Source organism: Salmo salar, chromosome ssa18, assembly GCF_905237065.1.
Source record: "Salmo salar chromosome ssa18, Ssal_v3.1, whole genome shotgun sequence".
Lineage (NCBI taxonomy): Eukaryota > Metazoa > Chordata > Actinopteri > Salmoniformes > Salmonidae > Salmo > Salmo salar.
In genome coordinates, this window is record NC_059459.1 from 11,958,070 (window position 1) to 11,985,161 (window position 27,092).

General features: G+C 45.3%; 2 protein-coding genes across 4 annotated transcripts in view; both read left to right on the top strand.

The window, feature by feature from the left end:
- Window positions 1-20,833, top strand: part of LOC106576750 (E3 ubiquitin-protein ligase TRIM35) — a 28,081-nt gene extending 7,248 nt beyond the window's left edge. For 2 of the 3 annotated variants that reach the window (XM_045700753.1, XM_045700754.1), the window contains one exon: window positions 77-1,354. In XM_045700753.1, the coding sequence (XP_045556709.1) occupies window positions 77-675 (599 nt within the window). In that variant the 3' untranslated portion in view covers window positions 676-1,354. Of the gene's footprint in view, window positions 1-76; window positions 1,355-20,422 lie in introns of those variants that run through there. The other variant, XM_014154121.2, reaches the window with a different exon arrangement.
- A 740-nt stretch (window positions 20,834-21,573) lies between these two features.
- On the top strand, window positions 21,574-27,092 carry LOC106576749 (uncharacterized). The gene is made up of 3 exons (XM_045700755.1): window positions 21,574-21,843; window positions 26,123-26,221; window positions 26,803-27,092. Exons 1-3 carry the CDS (start codon window positions 21,798-21,800, stop codon window positions 26,886-26,888), a joined length of 231 nt encoding a protein of 76 aa, XP_045556711.1. The 5' UTR covers window positions 21,574-21,797; the 3' UTR covers window positions 26,889-27,092.

Here is a 27,092-nt window from a genome sequence, read left to right on the forward strand (position 1 = left end):
TGCTCAGAGTACCACACTTTAAAATGTAAATTGTTATATAGCATTGCAGTCATAGCTGTTTGTCTTTCCCCCCCAGCCCCAGTGACTCTGGACCCTAACACCGCGGCCCCCTGGCTCTCTCTCTCAGACGACCTGACCAGTGTGTGCGTCAGTGGAGAGAAGTCTCACATCCCCAACAACCCAGAGCGCTGTGACACGTGTGTTTGCGTGCTGGGGGCCGACCCCTTCAGTTCCGGCAGTCACTGTTGGGAGGTGGAGGTGGCGGGTAAGACCAGATGGGACCTGGGGGTCCTGAGAGAGAGTGTGCGTAGGAAAGGGGTCCTGAGTGTGAACCCTGTCCACGGGTTCTGGGCCCTGTCCCTGAGGGACGGCGGCCAGTACAGCGCCTGCACCATGCCCTGGACCCGTCTCACTCTGAAGAGGAGGCCCAGGAGGGTCAGAGTGTGTCTGGACTATGACGCGGGAGAGGTGACTTTCTATGACCCCACTGACATGTCACTCATCTATACATTCAGGGACAAGTTTAAAGAGCCATTGCTGCCCTACCTCTGTCCCTGTGTGAGTGACAGCGGCCGCAATGCTGAGCCACTAAAGATATGCCCTGCCAAAGTGTCATTGGTTCATGATGTTGGTGATTGTCACGTCCTGACCCTTGTAAGAGGTCATTTTCTATAGTAGAATGGTCAGGGCGTGACAGGGGGTGTTTTGGGTGGTTTTTCTATGTTGTCTATTTCTATGTTTTAGTTCTAGTTTGTCTATTTCTATGTTGTGTTTGTTTGGGTTGATCTCCAATTGGAGGCAGCTGATCCTCGTTACCTCTAATTGGAGGTCATATTTATGTTGATGTTTGTCCCTCCTGTTTTTGTGGGTGATTATCTTTTGAGTAGTGTGCTTTCCTCTCTGCGTCACGGTTTGTTGTTTTTTGGGTTTCAAGTATTTAGTGTATTGCATTTAGTTTCACGGAATAAATAAATGTGTGGAACTACGAACACGCTGCATTTTGGTCCAATCCTTTGAACAGCCGTGACAGTGATAAAGTTTTGTAGATTACAATATGTATTTTTTAGAGGAGACATTGCTAATGCATCCATATGTCTCACTATCTATTATTAACACAATGGATGTATATTTTCTGTATATATATGGATGTATATGTGAATGGAACAATTCTTATCCTATATCATAAGTCATATTTGTGTCATATGTGTCAAATGGCAAGATAAATTAAACAAAAAAGGTGATCATTACTCAACATTAGTGTTAATATTCTGTAAGACTTGTTCTAAATGCTTATGAATGATCATGCTTATAAATGCGTATAAATACAACAATTAAAAACTTTTATGTTTATGAATTACATGATTTATTCATGGTTTATTGTTTATTCGTGAAAGTTCTTAATAAAGTGTTTCTTGTCAACAATGAGCTTTGTCAGCCTCCTGGAGGTGAGTGACAGATGGGTGTCCCAGCCTGTGCCTGATAACGCTGAGCGATTCGACAGCTCAGTGAGCGTGCTAGGCTCTGTGGGTTTCTGCTCAGGCATTCACAGCTGGGAGATGGAGGTGGGGCCTAAGAAGGCCTGGACTCTGGGCGTGGCCAAAGAGGGTGTAGCCCGGAAAGGCAATGTGATGGTCAGCCCAGAGGGCGGGATCTGGGCGATGGGGCTGTGGAACGGGGAGCAGTATAGCGCTGGAACTGCCCCCCTGGGTACCCATTTGGTTCTTAAGAGGAAGCCCAAGAGGATCATGGTCAAGCTGGACTATGAGAAAGGAGAGCTCTCCTTCTACGACTCCAGTGACATGTCACTCATCTATACGTTCGAACACAGGTTCACAGAGAGGCTGTTCCCCTACTTCTCTCCCTGTCTCAACTCTGATGGCACTAACCCTGGAGTGCTGAGGATCTGCCCTGAGAAGGTCTCTGTGACTGTGGCACCTATTCACTGAGGATATAACCTGGTGATTCTATTTCATGATCACATACTGAAGCATCTGTATTGGTAAAGTCTGTCACAGTGACTCCAGTGTATTGATTTTGTCTGTCTATCGTTTTGTATATTGAGGTGAATATCCTCACCTCCACTGGTGACGTGATGTCTGTGACACCAATGTGTATTCCGGAACTTTGTCTGGAGCAAATATAATATTTGCTGTTCATTTATTTATAGAGAACAAGTGTCATAATTTAATTCCCTACTTCTTGGTGTCATGTTCAATAAAAGTACATATTTCGTGTACTTCGATTCCATGCCTCAGTCTTTAAGTGGAGGAAGTCAACACTGGACCAGTTTGGCAGTATTCCAGACAGAGTCATCAGTCCCTAGCCCAGCCAACTTACGGTATGTACACAAGCTCAGAACAAGCACACATCTCTCCATCATCAAATCAAATCAAATCAAATTTATTTATATAGCCCTTCGTACATCAGCTGATATCTCAAAGTGCTGTACAGAAACCCAGCCTAAAACCCCAAACAGCAAGCAATGCATGTGAAAGAAGCACGGTGGCTAGGAAAAACTCCCTAGGAAAAACTCCCTAGAAAGGCCAAAAACCTAGGAAGAAACGTAGAGCGGAACCAGGCTATGAGGGGTGGCCAGTCCTCTTCTGGCTCTGCAGGGTGGATATTATAACAGAACATGGTCAAGATGTTAAAATGTTCATAAATGACCAGCATGGTCAAATAATAATAATCATAGTAGTTGTCGAGGGTGCATCAAGCACATCCGGTGAACAGGTCAGGGTTCCATAGCCGCAGGCAGAACAGTTGAAACTGGAGCAGCAGCACGGCCAGGTGGACAGCAAGGAGTCATCATGCCAGGTAGTCCTGAGGCATGGTCCTAGGGCTCAGGTCCTCCGAAAGAAAGACAGAAAGAGAGGCTGCCACCTGGACCCTGGAGGATGACATGTCCTGCCCTGTGTGCTATGATGTTTTCACTGACCCTGTAGTGCTGGGCTGCAGCCACAGCTTCTGCAGGAGCTGCCTGGACAACTACTGGAACACTCAGGTCATCAAAAAGTGCCCCGTCTGCGGCCTCCATTCCCTAACCGACGCTCCACCCAGTAACCTGGCTCTGAGGAACATCGTGGAGACCTTTGCGAGGGAGAGGAGCCACAATACCACCAAGCAGGAGGAGACGAGAAAGGGGGAGAAGGAGAGCCAGGGAAGGAGGGAGTCAGGAGGGAGGAGTGGGTTGGTACGTGATGGGGATGAAAGGTGCAGTCTCCATGGGAAGAGGTTGTTGTTGTTCTGTGTGGAGGACCAGGAGGCTCTGTGTGCGGTGTGTCAGACCTCCAGGAGACACAGGAGCCATCAGCTCTGCCCTGTGGACGAGGCTGCTCAGCAACTCAAGGTATGGCTAGTACTGTCTGTCATTTCAGGGCCAGAAACTGCATATCACTTCGCTAGGCTGGTCTGGTTGTGTTACAGTAATTCGTCTGTTTACTGTTTTACTGTAGTTTTGCAATTACCGTGAGTAGGTACGGTAAGTAATTTATGATAAACAGATGAGCCCGTGTGACTCACTTCGTAGAGCAGCTTACAACGCCAGGTTGTGGGTTTGATTTCCATGGAGGACAAGCACGAAAATGCATGCACTCACTACTGTAAGTCACTCTGGATAATAGTGTTTGCTTAATGACTTAAATGTTATGTAAAAGTCCACCTTATTGGGATTATTCACTACACTGAAACTATAGTTCTGTTTGCTTAGTCTTGTTATTTAGCAATGTGTTGTTCTTTTTCGTGTTCTTATCTGTGCATCAGATGAGCTCATGCGTTTTGCAGGAATGTTGGCTTTGCAGTTTCTGAGAATCATTCAACATGGTTTCATCATGGGCAGAACAAATATTACACAGTACCATTCAAAAGTTTGGACATACCGTGGAGAGAAGCCTCACACCGACACACGATTGTTACATTGTAGAATAATAGTGAAGACATCAAAACTATGAAATAACACATATGGAATCATGTAATCCTGTGTTTGGCCCCAGCCCCAGTGACTCTGGAACCCAACACCGTGGCCCCCTGGCTCTCTCTCTCAGACGACCTGACCAGTGTGTGAATCAATGGAGAGAAGCCTCACGTCCCCAACAACCCAGAGCGCTGTGACACGTGTGTTTGAGTGCTGGAGCCCGACCAGTGTAATGGGACATTTCTATTGTATGTGACCTCATAACTGAGGATGTGACTAACTTCATGAAACTGTGTGAAACTATCCTATTACAAGTTTCTGTTCTTGGGAGTATCATCCTGTGTTGCAAACCAGCTGCACCTGTGTCCTTGTATAGATAAAAAACAAGAACTAAGAGTTCCGTTCAAGAACCGAAACTATTAAGATATGTGTTTATCACCCAATGCTTCGGAATGCAGACGGTCTGCATTGCGCTGTGTAACTCTGTTATTCTCCTGAACTTAGAAAAGTAAAGAATCGTACAACATCCACCACAATTTGGTGACCCAGATGGGACTGACGTATCGTTGACCAGTGGCTCCTGCGGCTATGAGGGTAAACTGCCGGCAGAGGCTCGCTGCGCTGTGAGTCTAGGGTAAATTCCTCCTCGTCGAACGAGGGAATGGAGAGACCCGCCTGACGTCCACGGGAGTTGAGGGTCAGCGATTGCTCAGTAGATTTTTTACTAAGCTTGTGAGTCACCAGTCGAAGATGCTTTATGAATGAAATCACTTTGCGCTAAGTGATAGAGAAAATGATCATTGAAATGAGAGGAATTGTGCATTCCTAAATCACTTCGCGCTCAGTGATTGAGAGCTCTACCGCATAGTGTGATGCGGGTGGACTGGTTAGGACGTCATGTTAGACTAGAATATCAGGTTAGGGATAGATTAACCAGTGGACAGGAAGAACTGTTTGTCATACAGTTGAAACTGAAGTTCATAGCAAAACTGTGTTTACTTTTTATGCAGGTAAGATACCAATTTGGATTAGTTCTCCAGTGGTTCAATTATAAGGGCACAAGGCGAGACCCAGATGCAGATGGTAGAGTCCTTGTAGTTCATTTATCATACAAAAGGAGTAGGCAAGAGAATGGTCGTGGAAAGGCAAAAAGTCAAAACCAGATTCTGAGTCCAAGAGGTAAAGAGCGGCAGGCAGGCTCGGTGTCAGGGCAGGCAGAAGGGTCAGGCAGGCGGGTACGGAGTCCAGAAAAAACAGGCAAGGGTCAAAACCGGGAAGACTAGAAAAAGAGAATAGAAAACAGGAGCACGGGAAAACACGCTGGTTGACTTGAAAATGTACAAGACGAACTGGCCCAGAGAGACAGGAAACAAAGGGACAAATACACTGTGGAAAATAAGCCACATTGTCAGTGTCAGTATAGTGGAGGTGAGGATAGAGTCAAGCGCAGGACACCGAACTGAGTAAAATAATGTAATTTTCTCTAGAAAACTGATAAGTCAAAATCCACGCAGGGATAAACAATCTTGACAATACACAACTAACACGACGAACAAGAAAACAATAACGCACAAAACATCATGAGAACCAGAGGGTTAAATAGGGAAAATAATCATAACGAGATGAGAACCAGGTGTGAACAATCAAGACAAATGGAAAAAGAAACATGGATTGATGGTAGCTAGAAAGCCGGTGACGATGACCGCCGAACGCCGACCGAACAAGGAACAAGGAGAGGCACCAACTTCGGCGGAAGTCGTGACAGTAACCCCCCCGACACGCGGCGCCAGCAGTGCGACGACACCGGCTTCGGGGACGACCCGGAGGACGAGGCGCAGGGCGATCTGGGCGGCGACGGTGAAATTCCTGCAACAAGGAAGGGTCCAGTATGTCCTCCGCCGACACCCAGCATCTCTCCTCCGGACCGTACCCCTCCCAATCCACGAGGTACTGAAGACCCCTAGCCCGACGCCTGGAGTCCATGATAGTTCTCACAGTATACGCCGGGGCCCCCTCGATGTCCAGAGGGGCCAGGAGAACCTCCCGTACCTCAGATTGCTGGAGAGGACCAGCCACCACCGGCCTGAGGAGAGACACATGGAACGAGGGGTTAATACGATAATTAGGGGGAAGCTGTAACCTATAACATACCTCGTTCAGTCTCCTCAGGACTTTAAATGGCCCCACAAACCGCGGACCCAGCTTCTGGCAGGGCAGATGAAGGGGCAGGTTTCGGGTCGAGAGCCAGACCCGGTCTCCCGGTACATATACCGGGGCCTCACTACGGTGGCGGTCGGCGCTCGCCTTCTGTCGCCTGATGGCCCATTGCAGGCGTACATGGGCAGCATTCCAGGTTTCCTCCGAGCGCCTAAACCAATCATCCACCACAGGTACCTCGATCTGGCTCTGATGCCACGGTGCCAGAACCGGCTGATAACCTAGTACACACTGAAACGGAGTGGAGGAGTGGCGGAGGGAATTTTGGGCCATCTCTGCCCAGGGGATAAACACCGACCACTCCCCCGGCCGGTCCTGGCAATAAGACCGCAGAAACCTACCCACATCCTGGTTAACTCTCTCCACCTGCCCATTACTTTCGGGGTGAAAACCCGAAGTCAGGCTGACCGAGACCCCCAGACGTTCCATGAACGCCCTCCAGGCCCTTGATGTGAACTGGGGACCCCGATCAGACACTATATCCTCAGGCACCCTGTAGTGCCGGAAGACGTGTGTAAACAGGGCCTCCGCAGTCTGTAGGGCCGTAGGGAGACCGGGCAAAGGAATGAGACGGCAGGACTTAGATAACCGATCCACAACTACCAGAATCATGGGGTTTCCTTGTGACAGAGGAAGATCCGTCATGAAATCCACCAATAGATGTGACCATGGCCGTTGTGGAACGGGTAGGGGTTATAATTTCCCTCTGGGCAGGTGTCTAGGTGCCTTACACTGAGCGCACACCGAGCAGGAGGAAACATACACCCTCACGTCCTTAGCTAAAGTGGGCCACCAGTACTTCCCACTAAGACAGCGCACTGTCCGATCGATGCCAGGATGACCAGAGGAAGGTGAAGTATTAGCCCAACAGATCAATCGATCACGAACATCAGACTGAACGTACTTACGTCCAACTGGGCACTGGGTGGGAGTGGGTTCCGCACGTAATGCCCGTTCGATCTCCGCGTCAACCTCCCATACCACCGGTGCCACCAGGCAAAGAGCCGGAATTATGGGAGTGGGATCCATGGATCGTTCCTCTGTGTCATACATGCGAGACAGTGCGTCTGCCTTAGCGTTCTGGGAACCTGGTCGGTAGGATAGAGTAAACACAAAACGGGTGAAAAACATGGCCCACCTTGCCTGGCGAGGATTCTTTCTCCTCGCTGCCCGGATGTACTCCAGATTGCGGTGATCAGTCCAAATGAGAAAAGGGTGTTTAGCCCCCTCAAGCCAATGCCTCCACGCTTTCAGAGCTCCCACTACAGCCAACAGCTCCCGATCCCCCACATCATAGTTTCTCTCCACCGGGCTGAGCTTCTTCGAGAAGAACGCACAGGGGCGTTTAGGTGGCGTACCCGAGCGCTGAGACAGTACAGCTCCTATCCCAGCCTCGGACACGTCCACCTCTACTATGAACTGTAAGGAGGGATCAGGATGAGCCAACACTGGAACCGAGGTAAACAGAGCCTTCAGTTGATTAAAAACCCTGTCTGCCCCAGCTGACCACTGCAGTCGCACCGGTCCCCCCTTAAGCAGTGAGGTAATGGGAGCCGCTACCTGCCCAAAGCCCCGGATAAATCTCCGGTAGGTTGACAAACCCTAAGAACCGCTGCACCTCCTTTACCGTGGTTGGAGTCGGCCAATTATGCACGGCTAAAATGCGGTCATTCTCCATCTCCACCCCTGACTCTGACAGACGATACCCTAGGAAGGAGACGGACTGTTGGAAGAACAAACATTTTTCAGCCTTCACATACAGGTTATGCTCCAGCAGTCGACCAAGCACCTTGCGCACCATAGCCACATGCTCGGCGCGTGTAGCGGAGTAAATTAGAATGTCATCTATATACACCACTACGCCCTGTCCGTACAGGTCCCTGAAAATCTCGTCAACAAAGGATTGGAAAACTGGTGGAGCATTCATCAACCCGTACGGCATGACAAGGTACTCATAGTGCCCAGATGTGGTACTAAATGGCGTCTTCCATTCATCTCCCTTCCGGATACGCACCAGGTTGTAAGCACTCCTGAGATCCAATTTGGTGAAGAAGCGCGCCCCATACAATTACTCAGTCACACTGGCTATAAGAGGCAGAGGGCAACAATACTTCACAGTGATCTGATTTAAACCCCTATAGTCAATGCACGGGCGCAAACCTTCATCCTTCTTCTTCACAAAAAAGAAACTCGAGGAGGCAGGTGAAATGGAAGGTCGAATGTATCCCTGTCCCAGAGATTTGGCGACATATGTTTCCATAGCCGCCGTCTCCTCCTTAGACAGAGGATACACGTGACTCCTGAGAAGTGCAGCGTCTGCCAAGAGATTTATCGCACAGATTAAATCGGGTACGTTTTTTATCCAGCCGTGAAAATACTGCCCCCTAGCCATAACAGGTTAAGGGGGCTAGGGGGCAGTATTGACACGGCCGGATAAAAAAACGTACCCGATTTAATCTGGTTACTACTCCTGCCCAGTAACTAGAATATGCATATAATTATTGGCTTTGGATAGAAAATACCCTAACGTTTCTAAAACTGTTTGAATGGTGTCTGTGAGTATAACAGAACTCATATGGCAGGCAAAAACCTGAGAAGATTCCAAACAGGAAGCGCCCTCTCTGACAAGTTGTTGTACATCTTGGCTCTTTTTATTGAAGACTGAGGATCTTTGCCGTAACGTGACATTTCCTACGGCTCCCATAGGCTCTCAGAACCCGGGAAAAAGCTGAACGATATCGAGGCAGCCTCTGGCTGAAACACATTATCGCGTTTGGATAGTGGCTGGTCAGAGTACTCTGAGACCCACGCTCGTGCACGAGGGCACGAGATGTATTTATTTTCTCTCTCTTTGTACGTATACACGCTTTCCCGGTCGGAATAGTATCGCTTTTTTACGAGAAAAATGGCATAAAAATTGATTTTAAACAGCGGTTGACATGCTTCGAAGTACGATAATGGAATATTTAGAATTTTTTTTGTCACGAAATGCGCCATGCTCGCCACCCTTATTTACCCTTTCGGATAGTGTCTTGAACGCACGAACAAAACGCCGCTGTTTGGATATAACAATGGATTATTTGGGACCAAACCAACATTTGTTATTGAAGTAGCAGTCCTGGGAGTGCATTCTGACGAAGAACACCAAAGGTAATCAAACTTTTCTAATAGTAAATCGGAGTTTGGTGAAGGCTAAACTTGCTGGGTGTCTAAATAGCTAGCCCTGTGATGCCGGGCTATCTACTGAGAATATTGCAAAATGTGCTTTCACCGAAAAGCTATTTTAAAATCGGACATATCGAGTGCATAGAGGAGTTCTGTATCTATAATTCTTAAAATAATTGTTATGTTTTTTGTGAACGTTTATCGTGAGTAATTTAGTAAATTCACCGGCAGTGTTCAGTGGGAATGCTAGTCACATGCTAGTCACATGCTAATGTAAAAAGCTGGTTTTTGATATAAATATGAACTTGATTGAACAAAACATGCATGTATTGTATAACATAATGTCCTAGGGTTATCATCTGATGAAGATCATCAAAGGTTAGTGCAGTATTTAGCTGTGGTTTGGGTTTATGTGACATTATATGCTAGCTTGAAAAATGGGTGTCTGATTATTTCTGGCTGGGTACTCTGCTGACATAATCTAATGTTTTGCTTTCGTTGTAAAGCCTTTTTGAAATCGGACAGTGTGGTTAGATTAACGAGAGTCTTGTCTTTAAAATGGTGTAAAATAGTCATATGTTTGAAAAATTTAAGTTTTTGCATTTTTGAGGTATTTGAATAACGTGCCACGGGATTACACTGGCTGTTGAGTAGATGGGACGCAAGCGTCCCACCTAGCCCATAGAGGTTAAGAGCCTTCTGTTGCCACGAAATAGTGGGGTCATGATAAGCCAACCAGGGAAACCCCAATACCACTGGAAACGCAGGAGAATCAATCAGGAAAAGACTAATTCTCTCCTCATGACCCCCCTGCGTTTTCATGCATAGTGGAACCGTGACCTCCCTAATCAGACCCGATCCTAAAGGACGACTATCTAAAGAATGTACAGGGAAGGGCACATTAACAGGAACAATAGGGATCCCTATACTACGAGCAAACACACAATCAATAAAGTTCCCTGCTGCGCCTGAATCTACTAGCGCCTTATGCTGAGAATTCGGGGAAAAGTCAGGGAACTCTATAGATATATACATGTGCGCAACAGGAAGCTCTGGGTGAGTTGGGTGCCTACTCACCTGGGATGATCCACCAGTACCCTGCCTGCTGCCTCGATTTCCTGGGGTACCTCTCCAGCACCGACCAGCAGTGTGTCCTCTGCGGCCACAGGTAGGGCAGGAAATAGCTCCATAGGTGTAGAATCGGAGGTACTGGGGGATGGAATGGATGGACCCTGATTTGGACGTCCGCGGGTAGCCAACAGGTTATCCAGCCGGATGGATAAATCCACCAGCTGGTCGAGGGTAAGTGTGGTGTCCCTGCAGGCCAGCTCTTGACGGACGTCCTCTCGTAGACTACATCGGTAATGGTCGATCAGGGCCCACTCATTCCATCCCGCGCTGGCAGCCAGGGTCCTAAAGTCCAGTGCAAACTCTTGTGCACTCCTCATCACCTGTCTGAGATGGAATAAACGTTCACCCGCCGCTCACCCCTCAGGTGGATGATTGAAGACTGCCCGGAAGCGGCGGGTGAAATCCTCATAGCGGACCAACGTAGCGTCTATACTCCGCCTATTCCGCGTTGGCCCACTCACGGGCTTTCCCAGACAGACGGCGGACATGCTCTCGTATCTTGAGGGCACTGAGTGAACGGTCGCCAGGTATAGTTTCATCTGGAGCAGGAAACCCTTGCACCCGGCAGCCGTTCCATCATAAGCCCCCGGAAGCGAGAGCCTAATCCCACTGGGTCCAATTGACGGAGGGGTGGGCAGCGGTAGGGGTAGTGGTGTTGGTTGAGGTGATGTGGATGAAGTTGTGGGAAAACCCCCTTATTCCCAACGCTCCATGGTGAGCAGCACGCGATCCATGGCTGTGCCAAGATGTTGTAGCATTGTCGAGTGCTGCTGGACTTGTTCCTCTGCTGGTACCGGAGGAACTGATACGCCTGCTGACTCCATAATATGGTGCGTTATTCTGTCTGTGTCAGTATAGTGGAGGTGAGGATAGAGTCAAGCGCAGGACACCGAACTGAGTAAAATAACGTCATTTACTCTAGAAAAAGTCAAAATTGACAATCTTGACAATACACAACTAACACGACGAACAAGAAAACAATAACGCACAAAACATCATGAGAACCAGAGGGTTAAATAGGGAAAATAATCATAACGAGATGGGAACCAGGTGTGAACAATCAAGACTTAATGTTGCATCACAGCGTGGCGCGAAATACAAAAACCTCAAAAATGCAATAATTTCAATTTTTCAAACATACGACTATTTTACACCATTTTAAAGATACGACTCTCGTTAATCTAACCACATTGTCTGATTTCAAAAAGGCTTTACAGCGAAAGCAAAACATTAGATTATGTTAGGAGAGTACATAGACCAAAATAATCACACAGCCATTTTCCAAGCAAGCATATATGTCACAAAAACCCAAAACACAGCTAAATGAAGCACTAACCTTTGATGATCTTCATCAGATGACACTCCTAGGACATTATGTTATACAATACATATATGTTTTGTTCAATCAAGTTCATATTTATATCCAAAAACAATTATTTTAAGAATTATAGATACAGAACTCCTTTATGCAATCGCTATGTCAGATTTTAAAATAGCTTTTCGGCGAAAGCACATTTTTCAATATTCTGAGTACATAGCTCAGCCATCACGGCTAGCTATTTTGACACCTGCCAAGTTCGGCGCACACTAAACTCAGAATTAGTATTAGAAATATTATATTACCTTTGCTGATCTTCGTCAGAATGCACTCACAGGACTGCTACTTCCACAAGAAATGTTGTTTTTGTTCCAAATAATCCATAGTTATGTCCAAATACCTCCGTTTTGTTCGTGCGTTCAGGTCACTATCCAAAGGGTAACGCGCGAGCGCATTTCGAGACAAAAAAGTCAAAATGTTCCATTACCGTACTTAGAAGCATGTCAAACGCTGTTTAAAATCAATTTTTATGGTATTTTTCTCGTAAAATAGCAATAATATTCCAACCGGACAATAGTGTATTCATTCAAAGAGGAAAAGAAAAAACAGCGTGCACGTGGGACCGCGCATATCCAATCTCTTTGTCCCCAGGCAGACCACTGAGAAACTGAGCTACAATACTCTGCCCGGAGACAGGAGACGGCTCAATCCGCTTTCTGAAGGCTTTAGACAGCCAATGGAAGCCTTAGAAAGTGCAACGTAACCCCACAGATACTGTAGTTTTGATAGAGGATCAAAAGAAGAACTACAAATTCTCAGACAGGCCACTTCCTGCTTGGAATTTTCTCAGGTTTTTGCCTGCTATATGAGTTCTGTTATACTCACAGTCACCATTCAAACAGTTTTAGAAACTTCATAGTGTTTTCTATCTAAATCTACTAATAATATCCATATTCTGGGCAAGAGTAGTACCCAGTTTAAATCGGGTATGTTTTTTATCCGGCCGTTAAAAATACTGCCCCCTATAGCGAAGAGGATAACAAATGGAAAAAGAAACATGGATCGGTGGTAGCTAGAAAGCCGGTGACGATGCCCGCCGAACGCCGCCCGAACAAGGAGAGGCACCACCTTCGGCGTAAGTTGTGACACACATCTGGAGGAGGTTGGTGTCAGACAATCACAAGAACAGGTGAAACAGATCAGGGCGTGACATCAATGACAAATTAGGCAATATTTTAGCAGCCATGCAATTATGTGGTTTAGGTTGTAGGAACTGATCACTCCTCTATTTTGTGTGTGTGTGTGTAAGATAGGAACTCAAGATGGGATCATCCTGGAGAAAAAAGTGTTCTCCAGCCACCACATGCTACACAGGGCCGTTGAAGGGGATGGTAAGCAAATGGGGTCCGAGTGTTGTCGAGGACGTGTCACAATGGCACCGCTTAGCGAATGGAGATTTTCCATCAGTGTCGCTAAATTGAAATTAGTCAGAGAACAGTTGGAGAAAGTAGGGAAAGGCAAGAAAAATAATACACGCTGGGATAAAGTGGGAAGTTGAAGCCGAGACAAGGACAGAGAGTGAGAGAGAGAGAGAGAGAGAGGGGAAAAGTGCAGAGAAGTTTGCAGAGGTAAGGATGAAAGCTGAAGAAAAGGCAAAGCAAGTAGGAACAGACGTAAAGATGAACCGTATCAACATCATCCATCACCCACCTCAACAGCTACCACCTCCACAACAAGAACCCCCAGCAGCAGGAGTACGGGCTGTGGGGGCAGACGGCGGAGAATCTGAGGATGACGAAGAAGGAAAAAGACACGACGCTGGTCACCACACACACTGAGTACCGGGGTAAAATACCAACACCTCAGAGCCGCCCCCGCCGAGACCCTAAGCCTCCCCAGCGACTGGTCACAGAAATGACCTGTGACTTTATCCAGACTTACCCCTCCCCTGTTTTCACACCACCCTCTGTCGCACTGTTTCCCCTCATGTCAATACCAAATCCAGTGGCGGGCCCTGATGTGAACGCCACTCCGACCATCCTAGTCCAGTGGAATTGGGAAATGGGGGAGATGATGCATCGTGAAGAAGCTTCCCCCTCCCTCTCATAGCAGGGCACAGCGGTGGACCCAGTTTACCACCATGATAAAGCATTAGCTGGGCAGTTGGCAGTTTATGAGGGAGGGTACAGAGGGAACTCAGGAGACAGTTGAAGAGGAAGGGGGGCTGGAAGAGCAAGAGGAGGAAGGGGCCGCGGAGGAGAAAGAGGTGGACCATGGAGGTGCTATAACTGCCAACAGCCTGGCCACATTTCAAGAAATTGAAATTGCCCCCAGAACAGGGGTGATGTGGGTGGCTATGATGAAGCTGAGGACAGTGATACATACTATCCACCACCACCACATGTGACAGCATCTAACCCACAGGGTAGAGGGGGAGGCTGGAGATAGGCTGTGGAGGAGGTAGAAGGAAAAGACAGCCAACAATGCCACTTTGGTGAGTACCCGGTTTTATCTTCTAACAGCGCAGATTCACCTAACATGGATGTGTGTGGGCGGTGTGAAAATGTCTTTCCTGGTCGATTCAGGGGCAACCACCTCTATTTTATCTAAATGCAACAATTTAAAAGATCCATTATCAAGAGATGTGTCACGTCTACTCCCACTCCTCCCCTCCGGCGTTCGACGTCGCCGTTTTACTAACCACCGGTCCTGACATTCACCATTATGCGCACCTGCGCTTCATCATTAGGCACACCTGGACTCCATCACTTCACTGATTACCTCTCCCATATCCGTCACCTCCTTAGTTCTATTCCTTAGGCAGTATTTACTATGTTTCCATGTCTGTACACTACTCCTGTGTCTTGTTTTGTTCCATGTTCCATGTTCCGTTTGTTCCAGGCCATGATTGGTATTATTCATGGTATTCCTCTGACCCCTTTGACCTACTGAATGCATTTGCTCGACCAGGCCAAACTAACCCGACCACTTACACTGCACTGCCAGATGTAGTAATGGTCGAAGGGACCATTTGTTTTTATCACTGTGGCATTGTGTGACAGAGCAGGAAGAGTTGACAATAGGTCATGTGTATGAAGAAACTTTGGGTGTGGTAGCTGATGTGAACAGTTTTTCTCTGGGCCCCAATCAGTTCCCCATGCAGTATCTCTATCTCCAAGATGGGGGATACCAAATGGGAAGAATTTGGTACATGCGTGAGGTTTGGCAACAGACTGGGAGGCTCAGCCATACGGGAGAGCATTCTCCTCTGTGGTTGGGGCTCACAGAACGTATGTGAACAGCACGCACACAGTGCACAGAGGGGACAATGAAGCCCCTGTTCCTGTTTCCCTTGCACCTAACCAGCCCGCCCCTGACAGCGCGCTGTTGACTCAGGTTCTGGAATGTTTATGGGCAAGGGCTAAATATGACATAGGGGAAATGAGAGGAGCAACGCCTGTGACCGTCTCTCCTAAAGGCACATATCGGCCCCACAAAGCACTGTACCGCTTGCAAATGGAGGAGGAGCCAGGCATTGGCAAAATCCTGACCTCTCTGTTGAGCAGGGGGGATGTTGTCACATGTATGTCATCACCTTGCAACACGCCAGTTTGACCTGTTAGAAAATCATCTGGTGAATGGAGAATGGTACAAGATAGAGTTGTTAACGACGCAGTGTGTGGCAGGGCCCCAGTTTTGCCAAACCCAGTCACTATCCTTTCTTCTGTCCCGCCAGATTCAAATTGGTTTACAGTTGCTGATTAGGCTGCACTGCTACATTTCCTGGCTGATAATGGCCACAATGCCTCGAAAAACCAATTACAATGTGTCCAACAGACTGTTAAATATTTGGGACACGTTATCACACCAGGAGGCAGAAGGGTGAAAGCTATTTTAAAAGTTCCTAATCCAAACACCAAGGAACATATGTTGTCACTGCGAGGAATGGCAGGTTATTGTAGAGTTTGGTTCACCTCTACGGGATCGGTATTTACCTGGGGGACAATACTGCTTAGCCCTATTTACCTGGGAGACCATACTGCTCTACGAAAGAAAAGAAACGATGTAGGAGAGGCAAGCGGTCGAAGAGGAGACCAGGATCACAGGCCGTGGACACGGAGCTACAACAGGACGCGGTAATTAACCTCTCCACAAAAGACATTACTGACGCTCAAGTCTCAGTCTTATCTAAGGGTCTCTCTTTTGTACCTACATGTACAGATAAACCATTTGATACGAAAGTAGATCTGTTCAAATTCTTCCGTAAGATTAAACTTAAGCATGTGTTTTCACAAAACACTGTTTCGGGCCAAGAAACACATCAACGAACTGGCACACATTTTAAGCCCAAAAGCAAATTCTGTCCCATAGTTAACAACTCTTCGATTAATACCTATTGTAGGTTAGTCGAACAAGAAGCCATGTCAGTGTATACGAGACAAACCAACCACATTCAGAAAAATCTCACTAGAACAGAAGAACAGGCACTTAATGAACTAATGAAATATTCATCGTTGGTTATTAAACCTGCAGACAAGGGGGGTGCTGTGGTTGTTTTAGACTATGAAAAATATAAAGAAGAAATTCAGAGACAACTCAGTAATGAACGTTTCTATAGAAAACTAAGTGTTGATCCCACACAGGTGTTCCAAAGGGATATATGCTCTAGTTTGGAGCAAGCCCTATTAAACCACCTTATCTCAAAACCTGAATATGAATATCTTTGCTGCAAATGTGCCATACATCCATGCCTTTACATTTTACCGAAATTACACAAACCTAAAACACAACAAGGCAATTATCCAGGCAGACCAGTGGTTGCAGGAATAGGCTCAATGCTAGAGCCATTGTCGAACTTTGTAGACGCTTTTATTAAAACTCATGTGCAAGCATTGCCATCATATGTAAAAGACTCTATAGACTTCATAAACAAGATCTCACCAATAACGGGTTTGAAAGAAGACTGTATTCTGGTCACATTAGATGTCGAGAGTCAATATACCAGCATTCCCCATGCGGGGGGGCTGGCAGCACTAGCTCACTATTTGGGAGACAGAGATACTAATGAATATCCACCAACAAACTTTATTTTAGAGCTGGCAGAATATGTTTTGAAGTATAACTATTTTAGGTTTGATGATGAATACTACCTCCAAACGAATGGAACGTCGATCGGCTCCAAAATTCGCTCCGAGCTATGCTAACCTTTATGTGGGTCTATTTGAAGAACGTTTTGTCATTAACAAAAACGAAAATCCATTTTTGAATAAAATCCTGAAGTGGTATCGATATATTGACGACATTTTTTGCATATGGGAAGGAACTGAACAAGAGCTGTCAGATTTTATGGCACTACTCAATGACATGGATCCCAATCTCAAATGTACTATTGAAAGTGACACTCAACATGTTCATTACCTCGATATGTGGATTGAGAAATCAAATGGAACCCTGTTTACAACTCTGTATCGAAAAGAAACAGACAGAAATACTCTACTACAGGGGGACAGCTTCCACCCTGAGCCATTAAAAAGAGGACTTCCTAGAAGCCAGTTTTTCAGACTGCGCCGTATATGCTACTCCAATGATGATTATCTAGAAAAAGCAGCGGAGATGCGCACTAGGTTTCTAAGAAGAGGCTATTCGCCACAATGTGTGGATGAAGCTCTTCATTTGGCATTGGGAAAAACACGAGATGAATTGTTACAAAAAAGACAAGCTAAAGCAAAAGAACAGTCCGTTATGTTCACAACCACATATACTTTGAATTCGCGAAAAGTGGGAGGTGTGGTTAAGAAACATTGGCATATTTTATCATCGGACCCAGCTTTGCCGGCTGAATTTAAGAATCCACCACTCATTGTGTATAGGAGAGGTCGCAATTTACGCGATAAATTGGTTCATGCCAACTGCCAGCCACGAAAGAAAATCAGCCAGGCTCTTTTACGCCCTCTACCAAATGGTAGCTATAAATGTAGAGGATGCGCACAGTGCAACAATATGATGAAGTGTGAATATTTCTGCCACCCACACACAGGAAAACGGTTTCAAATTAACGATATCATCACGTGCACCACCACCCATGTTATTTACATTATTAAATGTCCATGTGGGCTCTGCTATGTCGGTAAAACCTCCCGCTCTCTCAAACAGAGAATTAGTGAACATAAAAGTTAAATCAGGAGAAACGACAGGGATTATCCAGTCGCAGTACATTTTAATGACCGAAAGCATGACATTTCTACCTTTAGATTTTGTGGTATAGAGAAAGTCAAGATATCAGACAGGGGAGGTGATATTAATAATACTCTGAGCAAAAGAGAATGTTTTTGGATTTTCACCCTCCAGACATTATTTCCTAAAGGACTTAATGATGAAATGCCTATGTATGTTATGTTGTGAATTTAAAATATGTTCCTATTTAAGATTACTTTGTTTTTTCGTATGATGTACCCAATGATTAATGAAAACTTGCTATGCCCTCGTTGTGATTTTATGGACGTGTTCGGTGCGTCTTGTCTATACACTTTTGTAATATTTGTGAAATGCATATTGTTATGTTTGGTAGCACTTATTTTTTCTTTGCCTCCAACCCCTTTCCATACGTGGAACGGATGTGGATGGGGCTAGGTCTACATAGAGGTGCTGTTTTCAGAAAATTCACAAAAGCTCTGACGAAGGCCGTTAGGCCGATACGTAAGCTTATTAAATATCAGTGATACTATCAAGAACAGTGTGCGGTTTCCTTTTTCCTTCATCCTGTTTCAACTGTTGCCATGCACCTGCAATAAGATTGCTCAGATGTGCAAGCCACTGCGAGGAATGGCATGTTATTGTAGATTTTGGTTCACCTCTACGGGATCGGTATTTACCTGGGGGACAATACTGCTTACCCCTATTTACCTGGGGGACCATACTGCTTATCCCTATTTACCTGGGGGACAATACTGCTTACCCCTATTTACCTGGGGGACCACACTGCTTACCCCTATTTACCTGGGGGACCACACTGCTTACCCCTATTTACCTGGGGGACCACACTGCTTACCCCTATTTACCTGGGGGACCACACTGCTTACCCCTATTTACCTGGGGGACCACACTGCTTACCCCTATTTACCTGGTGGACCATACTGCTTATCCCTATTTACCTGGGGGACAATACTGCTTACCCCTATTTACCTGGGGGACCATACTGCTTATCCCTATTTACCTGGGGGACAATACTGCTTACCCCTATTTACCTGGGGGACCACACTGATTACCCCTATTTACCTGGTGGACCATACTGCTTATCCCTATTTACCTGGGGGACAATACTGCTTACCCCTATTTACCTGGGGGACCACACTGATTACCCCTATTTACCTGGTGGACCATACTGCTTACCCTTATTTACCTGGGGGACAATACTGCTTACCCCTATTTACCTGGGGGACCACACTGCTTACCCCTATTTACCTGGGGTACCATACTGCTTACCCCTATTTACCTGGGGGACCATACTGCTTACCCCTATTTACCTGGTGGACCACACTGCTTACCCCTATTTACCTGGGGGACCATACTGCTTACCCCTATTTACCTGGGGGACCACACTGCTTACCTCTATTTACCTGGGGGACTACACTGATTACCCCTATTTACCTGGGGGACCACACTGATTACCCCTATTTACCTGGGGGACCATACTGCTTACCCTTATTTACCTGGGGGACCATACAGCTTACCCCTATTTACCTGGTGGACCACACTGCTTACCCCTATTTACCTGGGGGACCATACTGCTTACCCCTATTTACCTGGAGGACCACACTGCTTACCTCTATTTACCTGGGGGACTACACTGATTACCCCATTTACTTGGGGGACCACACTGATTACCCCTATTTACCTGGGGGACCATACTGCTTACCCCTATTTACCTGGGGGACCATGCTGCTTACCCCTATTTACCTGGGGGACCATACTGCTTACCCCTATTTACCTGGGGGACCACACTGATTACCCCTATTTACCTGGGGGACCATACTGCTTACCCCTATTTACCTACCTGGGGGACCACACTGCTTACCCCTATTTACCTGGGGGACCAAAACATGGTTTATGTGCTCAGCTGAGCTACCCTTTAATGCTGAAGACAGTAATGTTTGACCTGTTGCACACTTACAAATGCGCTTGTTGTAGACAGAGGTTTGTCTCAGTGGGAGTGGAATATTGGCTGAACATCCAGACTCTGCGGTGGCCAGGTGTTCTCTCCTAAGCAAACACACTCTGAGAGCAATTGCTTTGCTGAGAAAGGACGCACTTTGCTGTCTTTGTTTTACCTAATCCTTAGCAGAAACGGGCAAGTTGGAACTGTACATGATGTGTGAAGGGTTGAAGGTTTTAAACTCAGTTTCACAAAGGATGAGATTTACATGGAAGAATTGCTACATTTACATTTAAAAAAATTATTGTTAAGGAATTAACAACAGGGAGGAGTGTAAAGGGACATTTTAATTGTATGTGTCCACATAACCGAGGATGTGACTAACCTTGTGAAACTGTCCTATTATAATCTCCTGTTCTTGGGAGTATCATCCTGTGCAGCAAACCAGCTGCACCTGTGTTCTGTCTAAGAACAGAAACTATGAAGACATGTCCAAATCCTTATTTTATAATATCCACCACAAGAGGTGGAGGTGGCGGGTAAGACCAGATGGGACCTGGGGGTCCTGAGAGAGAGTGTGCGTAGGAAAGGGGTCCTGAGTGTGAACCCTGTCCACGGGTTCTGGGCCCTGTCCCTGAGGGACGGCGGCCAGTACAGCGCCTGCACCATGCCCTGGACCCGTCTCACTCTGAAGAGGAGGCCCAGGAGGGTCAGAGTGTGTCTGGACTATGACGCGGGAGAGGTGACTTTCTATGACCCCACTGACATGTCACTCATCTATACATTCAGGGACAAGTTTAAAGAGCCATTGTTGCCCTACCTCTGTCCCTGTGTGAGTGACAGCGGCCGCAATGCTGAGCCACTAAAGATATGCCCTGCCAAAGTGTCATTGGTTCATGATGTTGGTGATAAAGTTTTGTAGATTACAATATGTATTTTTTAGAGGAGACATTGCTAATGCATCCACATGTTTCACTATCTATTATTAACACAATGGATGTATATTTTCTATATGGATGTACATTTTTGGGGTATATGTGAAATGAACAATTCTTATCCTATATAACATCTGTGAAAGGCCGTACCTATTCACTGACGAAATCCTAGGCGGGACAGCACGAAATGAGACGCAGAGACGTGACTTCAACAAAAAGAAGGAAACTGTATTGGGAGTTCTTCTTTCAACTCTCTCCCCCCCCCCCCCCCTCTGCCCCTTCAGTCAGGCCCTTAAGAGAGCACAAACAATAATCAGTCAACTGGCCCCAGGTGAGCTCATCAGTAGTGGCTGTACTGTGGCCCACCTCCAGGAGAGAGCGCAGTCGGACCACTTGATCCGGCTGATCCCTCACACACGTCATATTTTCTTCCTGTGTTTGTCAACGACAACAGAAATTAAACAGAAATGGTGATCATTACTCAACATTAGTGTTAATTTTCTGTATGACTGGTTCTAAATGCTTATGAATTATCATGCTCATTAATGTGTATAACTACAACAAGGAAATACTTTTATGATTATGAATAACATTTATTCATACCTTATGAATGGTTTATTGTTTATTCATGAACATTATTAATAAAGTGTTTCTTGTCAACAATGAGCTTGGTCAGCAAACATAGGTGAAGTCTTATTTGAGTGTTCCAAGACTCCAACTGATAATGCCACAGTCATGTGATGACATAAGACACCATTTCCTTATATGGAAGACATTTTAGACACCATTCTTTAATCCTGAAATCCACCCTTGTCAAAACTGAGTGTATGCCGTGCCTGTCACTGTGTGGGTGTATGTGTTCCTGTCTGATCACACAGTATAAAAGCAGAGGTGCTCTCTGCCCCTCCAACACTTTAAACCTCAGATTTATCCATTGCTAAGAGAAGTCTTCGACTGAGACCAACAATGAGAGCCTACCTGGTCCTGCTTCTGCTGCTCCCTCTGTGCACAGGTAAGTCACACTTACTTACTTCACTTAGTGCGTTGAGTTCCTTGCCGAACATAGGTCATCAACGAACTGCTTCCAACCCCTTCTATCTCACAGACAAACTGCTTCCAACACCTATCTCACAGACAAACTGCTTCCAACCCTTTCTATCCTTAGCCAGTTGTTTGAGTTATTGTTGCCATGTCAGTCGCTCTATCTTAATGCCTTGCTCTGTGAGGATGCGGGTGGAGGAGTAGATAAAGGTGGTCTCGGGCCTTTCTCTCTTGCGTTTAACTTGTGGGCTAAAGGTAAGAGTCTGTTTGTTGATCCACGCAACGCACATTTCTTCTTAGAGTGTTGCCTAACCAGCACCACTTCCTCCTCTTCATTTGTGCTTCAATAGGTTCTTGTTTTTGATTTCCACAGTCAAATGTTGCTGATGGTATCTGATGGTATCTGTCTAAGTAAGCTTTAGAGGCATCGGTTGGTGAATGTTTGTACTTTTTAAAACCTCTTAGATGTAAAGTTCCCTATTTAGGGGAGTTTGAGCGGTTCTGGACCGGTTCCGACCCCAATTGTTGCGCTCCGTGAACGGCGCTCCGTGAACGGCGCTATCTTTGGTTGTCCCACTTCCCATGCTGCTCTTAGCTCTCAGCTGAGATGCAGTATGTGAAATCTGACACCTCATTTTGCATAAGGAGCGACATATCACACTTTCTGGCCGATCCAGACAAAGGATCAAGTTCCTCTGGCTGGGAACCTCGCAGCTCCGCTCTAAACCAGATGGATTTAGAGCTCTCAACGTGAAAGAATATCAAATCATTTCGTCGAATTGAAACAAGACCAATTTCTCATGGTCACAGAGGGACGATCACTTTGTGCTTAAAGCTGAAGTTGTAACGAGGCAGCAGGCATTTGAACGGCGTCTCTGCGTCGCACAAAGTTTGTTGGGCAGAACTCTCTGTGGTCAGTTATATGAAATGGTCCCAATTTTGTACTGTCACCAAGTATGATCATATTTATTTTACAGTTATAAGGTGCAATCTTATAGTTAGTCATTATAATTAATACAATATTTAGAAAGCATTTCAATCCCTATTCACACTTTTATTGAACATTTTAAAATATGATTTTTCATATTTGTATTTGTATAGTGTACTTGAGATTGTGTCCTCAAAAGTGACTACACCTCAGCAATTTATTACTATTTTTACCAGAAAGGTGATATTTTTATCTTTCTGACAGTATAAGAAATGCTAAGACCAATGTTCTCTTTTCCAGATGAGCCCTGTTTAGTACATCAAAATACAATATAGACAAACTACACATCCATATACACATTAAAATACACTTTTATTATTCACAGCAATACATGAAAAGCGAAACACAATCATAGAAAACGGACAAATTCTTCAGTAAAAAACTTTGCATGGTAGGTGTTCTTGAAGGCTTCCCTGGCATCTTTCAATCTATTTACATTTACATTACATTTAAGTCATTTAGCAGACGCTCTTATCCAGAGCGACTTACAAAATGGTGCATTCACCTTATGATATCCAGTGGAACAACCACTTTACAATAGTGCATCTAAATATTTTAAGGGGGGGGTTAGAAGGATTACTTTATCCTATCCTAGGTATTCCTTAAAGAGGTGGGGTTTCAGGTGTCTCCGGAAGGTGGTGATTGACTCCGCTGTCCTGGCGTCGTGAGGGAGCTTGTTCCACCATTGGGGTGCCAGAGCAGCGAACAGTTTTGACTGGGCTGAGCGGGAACTGTGCTTCCTCAGAGGTAGGGGGGCCAGCAGGCCAGTGGTGGATGAACGCAGTGCCCTTGTTTGGGTGTAGGGCCTGATCAGAGCCTGAAGGTATGGAGGTGCCGTTCCCTTCACAGCTCCGTAGGCAATCACCATGGTCTTGTAGCGGATGCGAGCTTCAACTGGAAGTCAGTGGAGAGAGCGGAGGAGCTATTTCAAAGGCTTTCTCAAAGTTCCAATTTATGGGTTGTTTTATGATAATCCTGAGGTTGGCAATTTGGTCTCTGAAAGATCTACCACTTCTCCGGGGTTGGGGAGTAATCTGTTACATGTAAGGGATTACAAAAAAAACGGTATCTGTAATCCGTTACATTACCAGCAAAAATATTGTAATTAGATTACAGATACTTTTGAAAAACTAGATAATGACTTTGAGGATTACTTTTACATTCACAATAGATGTTTGCAAAAAAAATCGGAGACTTCTCTGTTTTCTCAAGGACATTCAAATAAGCATTGAAAAAAGGCGCAAATTTAAGTTTGTTCCACCTGAGCGACTCTGACCACAAGTCAGAGACCACTATGATGACACACCAAATGTGCTTGATGGATCGTGGGAAAAGGGCAAAATCCAAGCTATGTCTTCCAATGGTGCGACTGCTGTCGGCATCCAAAGATGATCCAACTTGAATAAACGTTTGGTAAGGATAACAGCAGTGGTGTAGTCTACGGCAATACGGATATCACTTATTATTGATATTTACATAGCGCATTGATGTGATTGTGAATAACACTGCTACTCTCTGATTTAGCTATTTGCGCCTTACGGATTGTGGTTGTTGAGGATGGCTGTTCACAAATTCAAATGTGTATTTGAACCCAATAATAGTTGAATTCAAGAAGTTTAAGCTGCCTATCAATCATTGTTTTTGAAAACAGTGGACAGCCAGTGAAAAATGCACTCTTGCAACAGATGCATAGTGCGGATCCCAGCCTATGAGCAATGAAAGCCCCACTTTTTTCCCCCAATCTAATTCAGGCTGGTAAACATCAATAATCCATAGATATAATGGACACAAACTCAAAAGGCAATCTGTAGTTGCTTCAGCCATTTTTGGACTTAAATTATATATGATATATATATCCATTGATTCTTGAAGAATATAATTTATGTCTCATGAGCTTAGTTCAACTGTCACGCTCCATGAGAACCCAAAATATAAGCTTGTTTTTCTCTGTTTGTAAACATTGTAAATGTAAACAAACACTGTATAGCCTCATAACATGGTTAAAACAATAATTGTGATATCATGGATGGTCAGTCCTTGCATCTATAGCTCTGTCTGTTAATCCGAGAGTGGTTACATTTCTCCAGGCCCATCACTCTTTACCAAAAAAACAAAACGGTTTCCCCGCCTCTTATCTGTGGATTTGCCCTTTAAACAGCTGCATATTGTCAAGATATCAAAGTGTCACCAACAAAAAGGTGAACAATAGGCCTATAGCAAATGTAGCATATGACATTCACTTTTCACATGTAAATAGCACTTTTCAGTAGTGCTCAAACATGCCATTCCATGAGCGCAGCATTTATTTTTCAACTTGAATCAATGAGCCCAATCAGTCCTCCATGACAACAAGATCATAAACAGAGTAGGGCTGGCTAATAAGTCCTTAGTTTTGAGGTTATCCTCAGGTAAGACAATTAGGCTAATCTATACATTCATATTTCCATGTCCTATTCTTGAAGATCAAGAGATATAACATTTATTGGAATGACTGGAATTCTGACTTTGGCTTTTAATGTGAAGATATAATTTAATCATATTATTATCTGTAGTAGAAAGTGATGGGTTAGAAGAAGCCTAAATTACCAATAAAGTAAAATTTAACATCCATATATGGCCAGCTATGTAAACTTGAACAGATTTATCCTGCAGTAGATGTCGTTCAATTGGTAACATACATTTTTGTCTTCTTCTAATGCCTCTTAAGGGGAAAGTAATCTAAAAGTAACTTAATGTAATCAGATTACGTTACTGGGTCTGGGTAATCTAAAAGTGATGTTACTGATTACAATTTTGGACAGGTAACTGTAACGGATAACATTTAGAAAGTAACCTATCCAACCCTGCACTTCTCAAACCAGCCTAATGTTTTTCATCCACCACCATCCTATAGGAGGATGTGATTGAACACGTTTCCTGGTGTTGTCCAACATTATCCTGAGGTAGCTTTTACACTCCCTTAGGTCTCCTTTCTTCTGTATTTTGAGGTCTAACACATAACCCAAAGCACACACACACACACACACACACACACACACACAGCAGCTCACACACACGCAAGTACAGTACACACATGCACATCTGAATTCCTGCTCTGCATCATTCATAACCGTGCTGGCAAGAGATTGAAGTACTTCCTCAGACCACATCATTATGCCATTACGTTGGTTGTCTCTGGTGATCTGTGAACCAGCCTAAACATACCGTAGTCATTGATGAGACCTAACCCTGACCCTCTTCCCTCTCCCTTCCCTTGTCATAGCCGACTACACCATTGAGTGTTACGGTGAGGACTTCCTGATGCTGAGGAACCAGCTCCTACAGTGCTCAAGCAAAACAAAGCAGGCCTGCTACACCAGGAGTGAGTATCACCACCAATAGTCCTTCACTTGGCTCCCGCTACACAAGGGCCGTGTCCATCCCTCTCTCTCTCTCGTGAGCTCATTGGAGGAGAGGAGAAAAAGGGGCCCACCCCTTGGACTTCCTTCACCAATAACCTTTCGAAAGGGAGGCGACGAATTCAGAAACGAGGACGGCGGAAGCGAGGATTTGACAGCTAGTCACGTTTTCAGACAGCCCAGGACTGAGCAATATTACTTGTTCTTGGCAAGGCTGGTTCTTTGGATCAATTGGTAGATGACATTGGCTATCAGATATGCCCATAATTACGATGGATTGCAAAATACAACAGTTAACACAACGTTTGGACCTTCAACAGGGCAACATCCAATTATCATGGACTTCTGACCATAACAAAATCAGTGACACAATAATGAATTATTCAACTGGGATACAAAAAACATAAGTGATCAAATCCGTAGCCTAACAATAAGTCTTATTGAATAAAACAGTTTGTGATAATAAAATCCTTGATCCTAGTACATCTTCTGATAAAGACCTTCATCCTACTACATCTCCTAATATGTTGTGCCTCCTCTACAGAGTCTGGGGAGAAGGGCTGTGCTAGGCTGGAGTTATGCTCTCGAACAGGCTGGAAGTGCTGCCATCAGAACCGCTGCAATGCCTAGAACTGATTCAAGGGGACACTAACTCCACGGCCCAGGACAGGCAGAGGAAGAAGAGCAGGACAGATGAGAGAGGATCTGTGATATCAGCTGACAGTGACTTGCTGTTTAGCACTTGGTGATTGAATGCGGTTGTATAAATAACTTGAGAAAAATTACTTTAATTTGATGTAAAGTCACATGAAATAAAGTCTTACGAAATTTTAA

Bases quoted from the DNA above. Each gene is read 5' to 3' on its own strand.
- LOC106576749 (XM_045700755.1), top strand. From the start codon at position 21,798: ATGAGAGCCTACCTGGTCCTGCTTCTGCTGCTCCCTCTGTGCACAG. The intron at 21,844-26,122 runs GTAAGTCACACT...CCCTTGTCATAG, and splicing joins GCTGCTCCCTCTGTGCACAG to CCGACTACACCATTGAGTGT. The intron at 26,222-26,802 runs GTGAGTATCACC...CCTCCTCTACAG, and splicing joins GCAGGCCTGCTACACCAGGA to AGTCTGGGGAGAAGGGCTGT.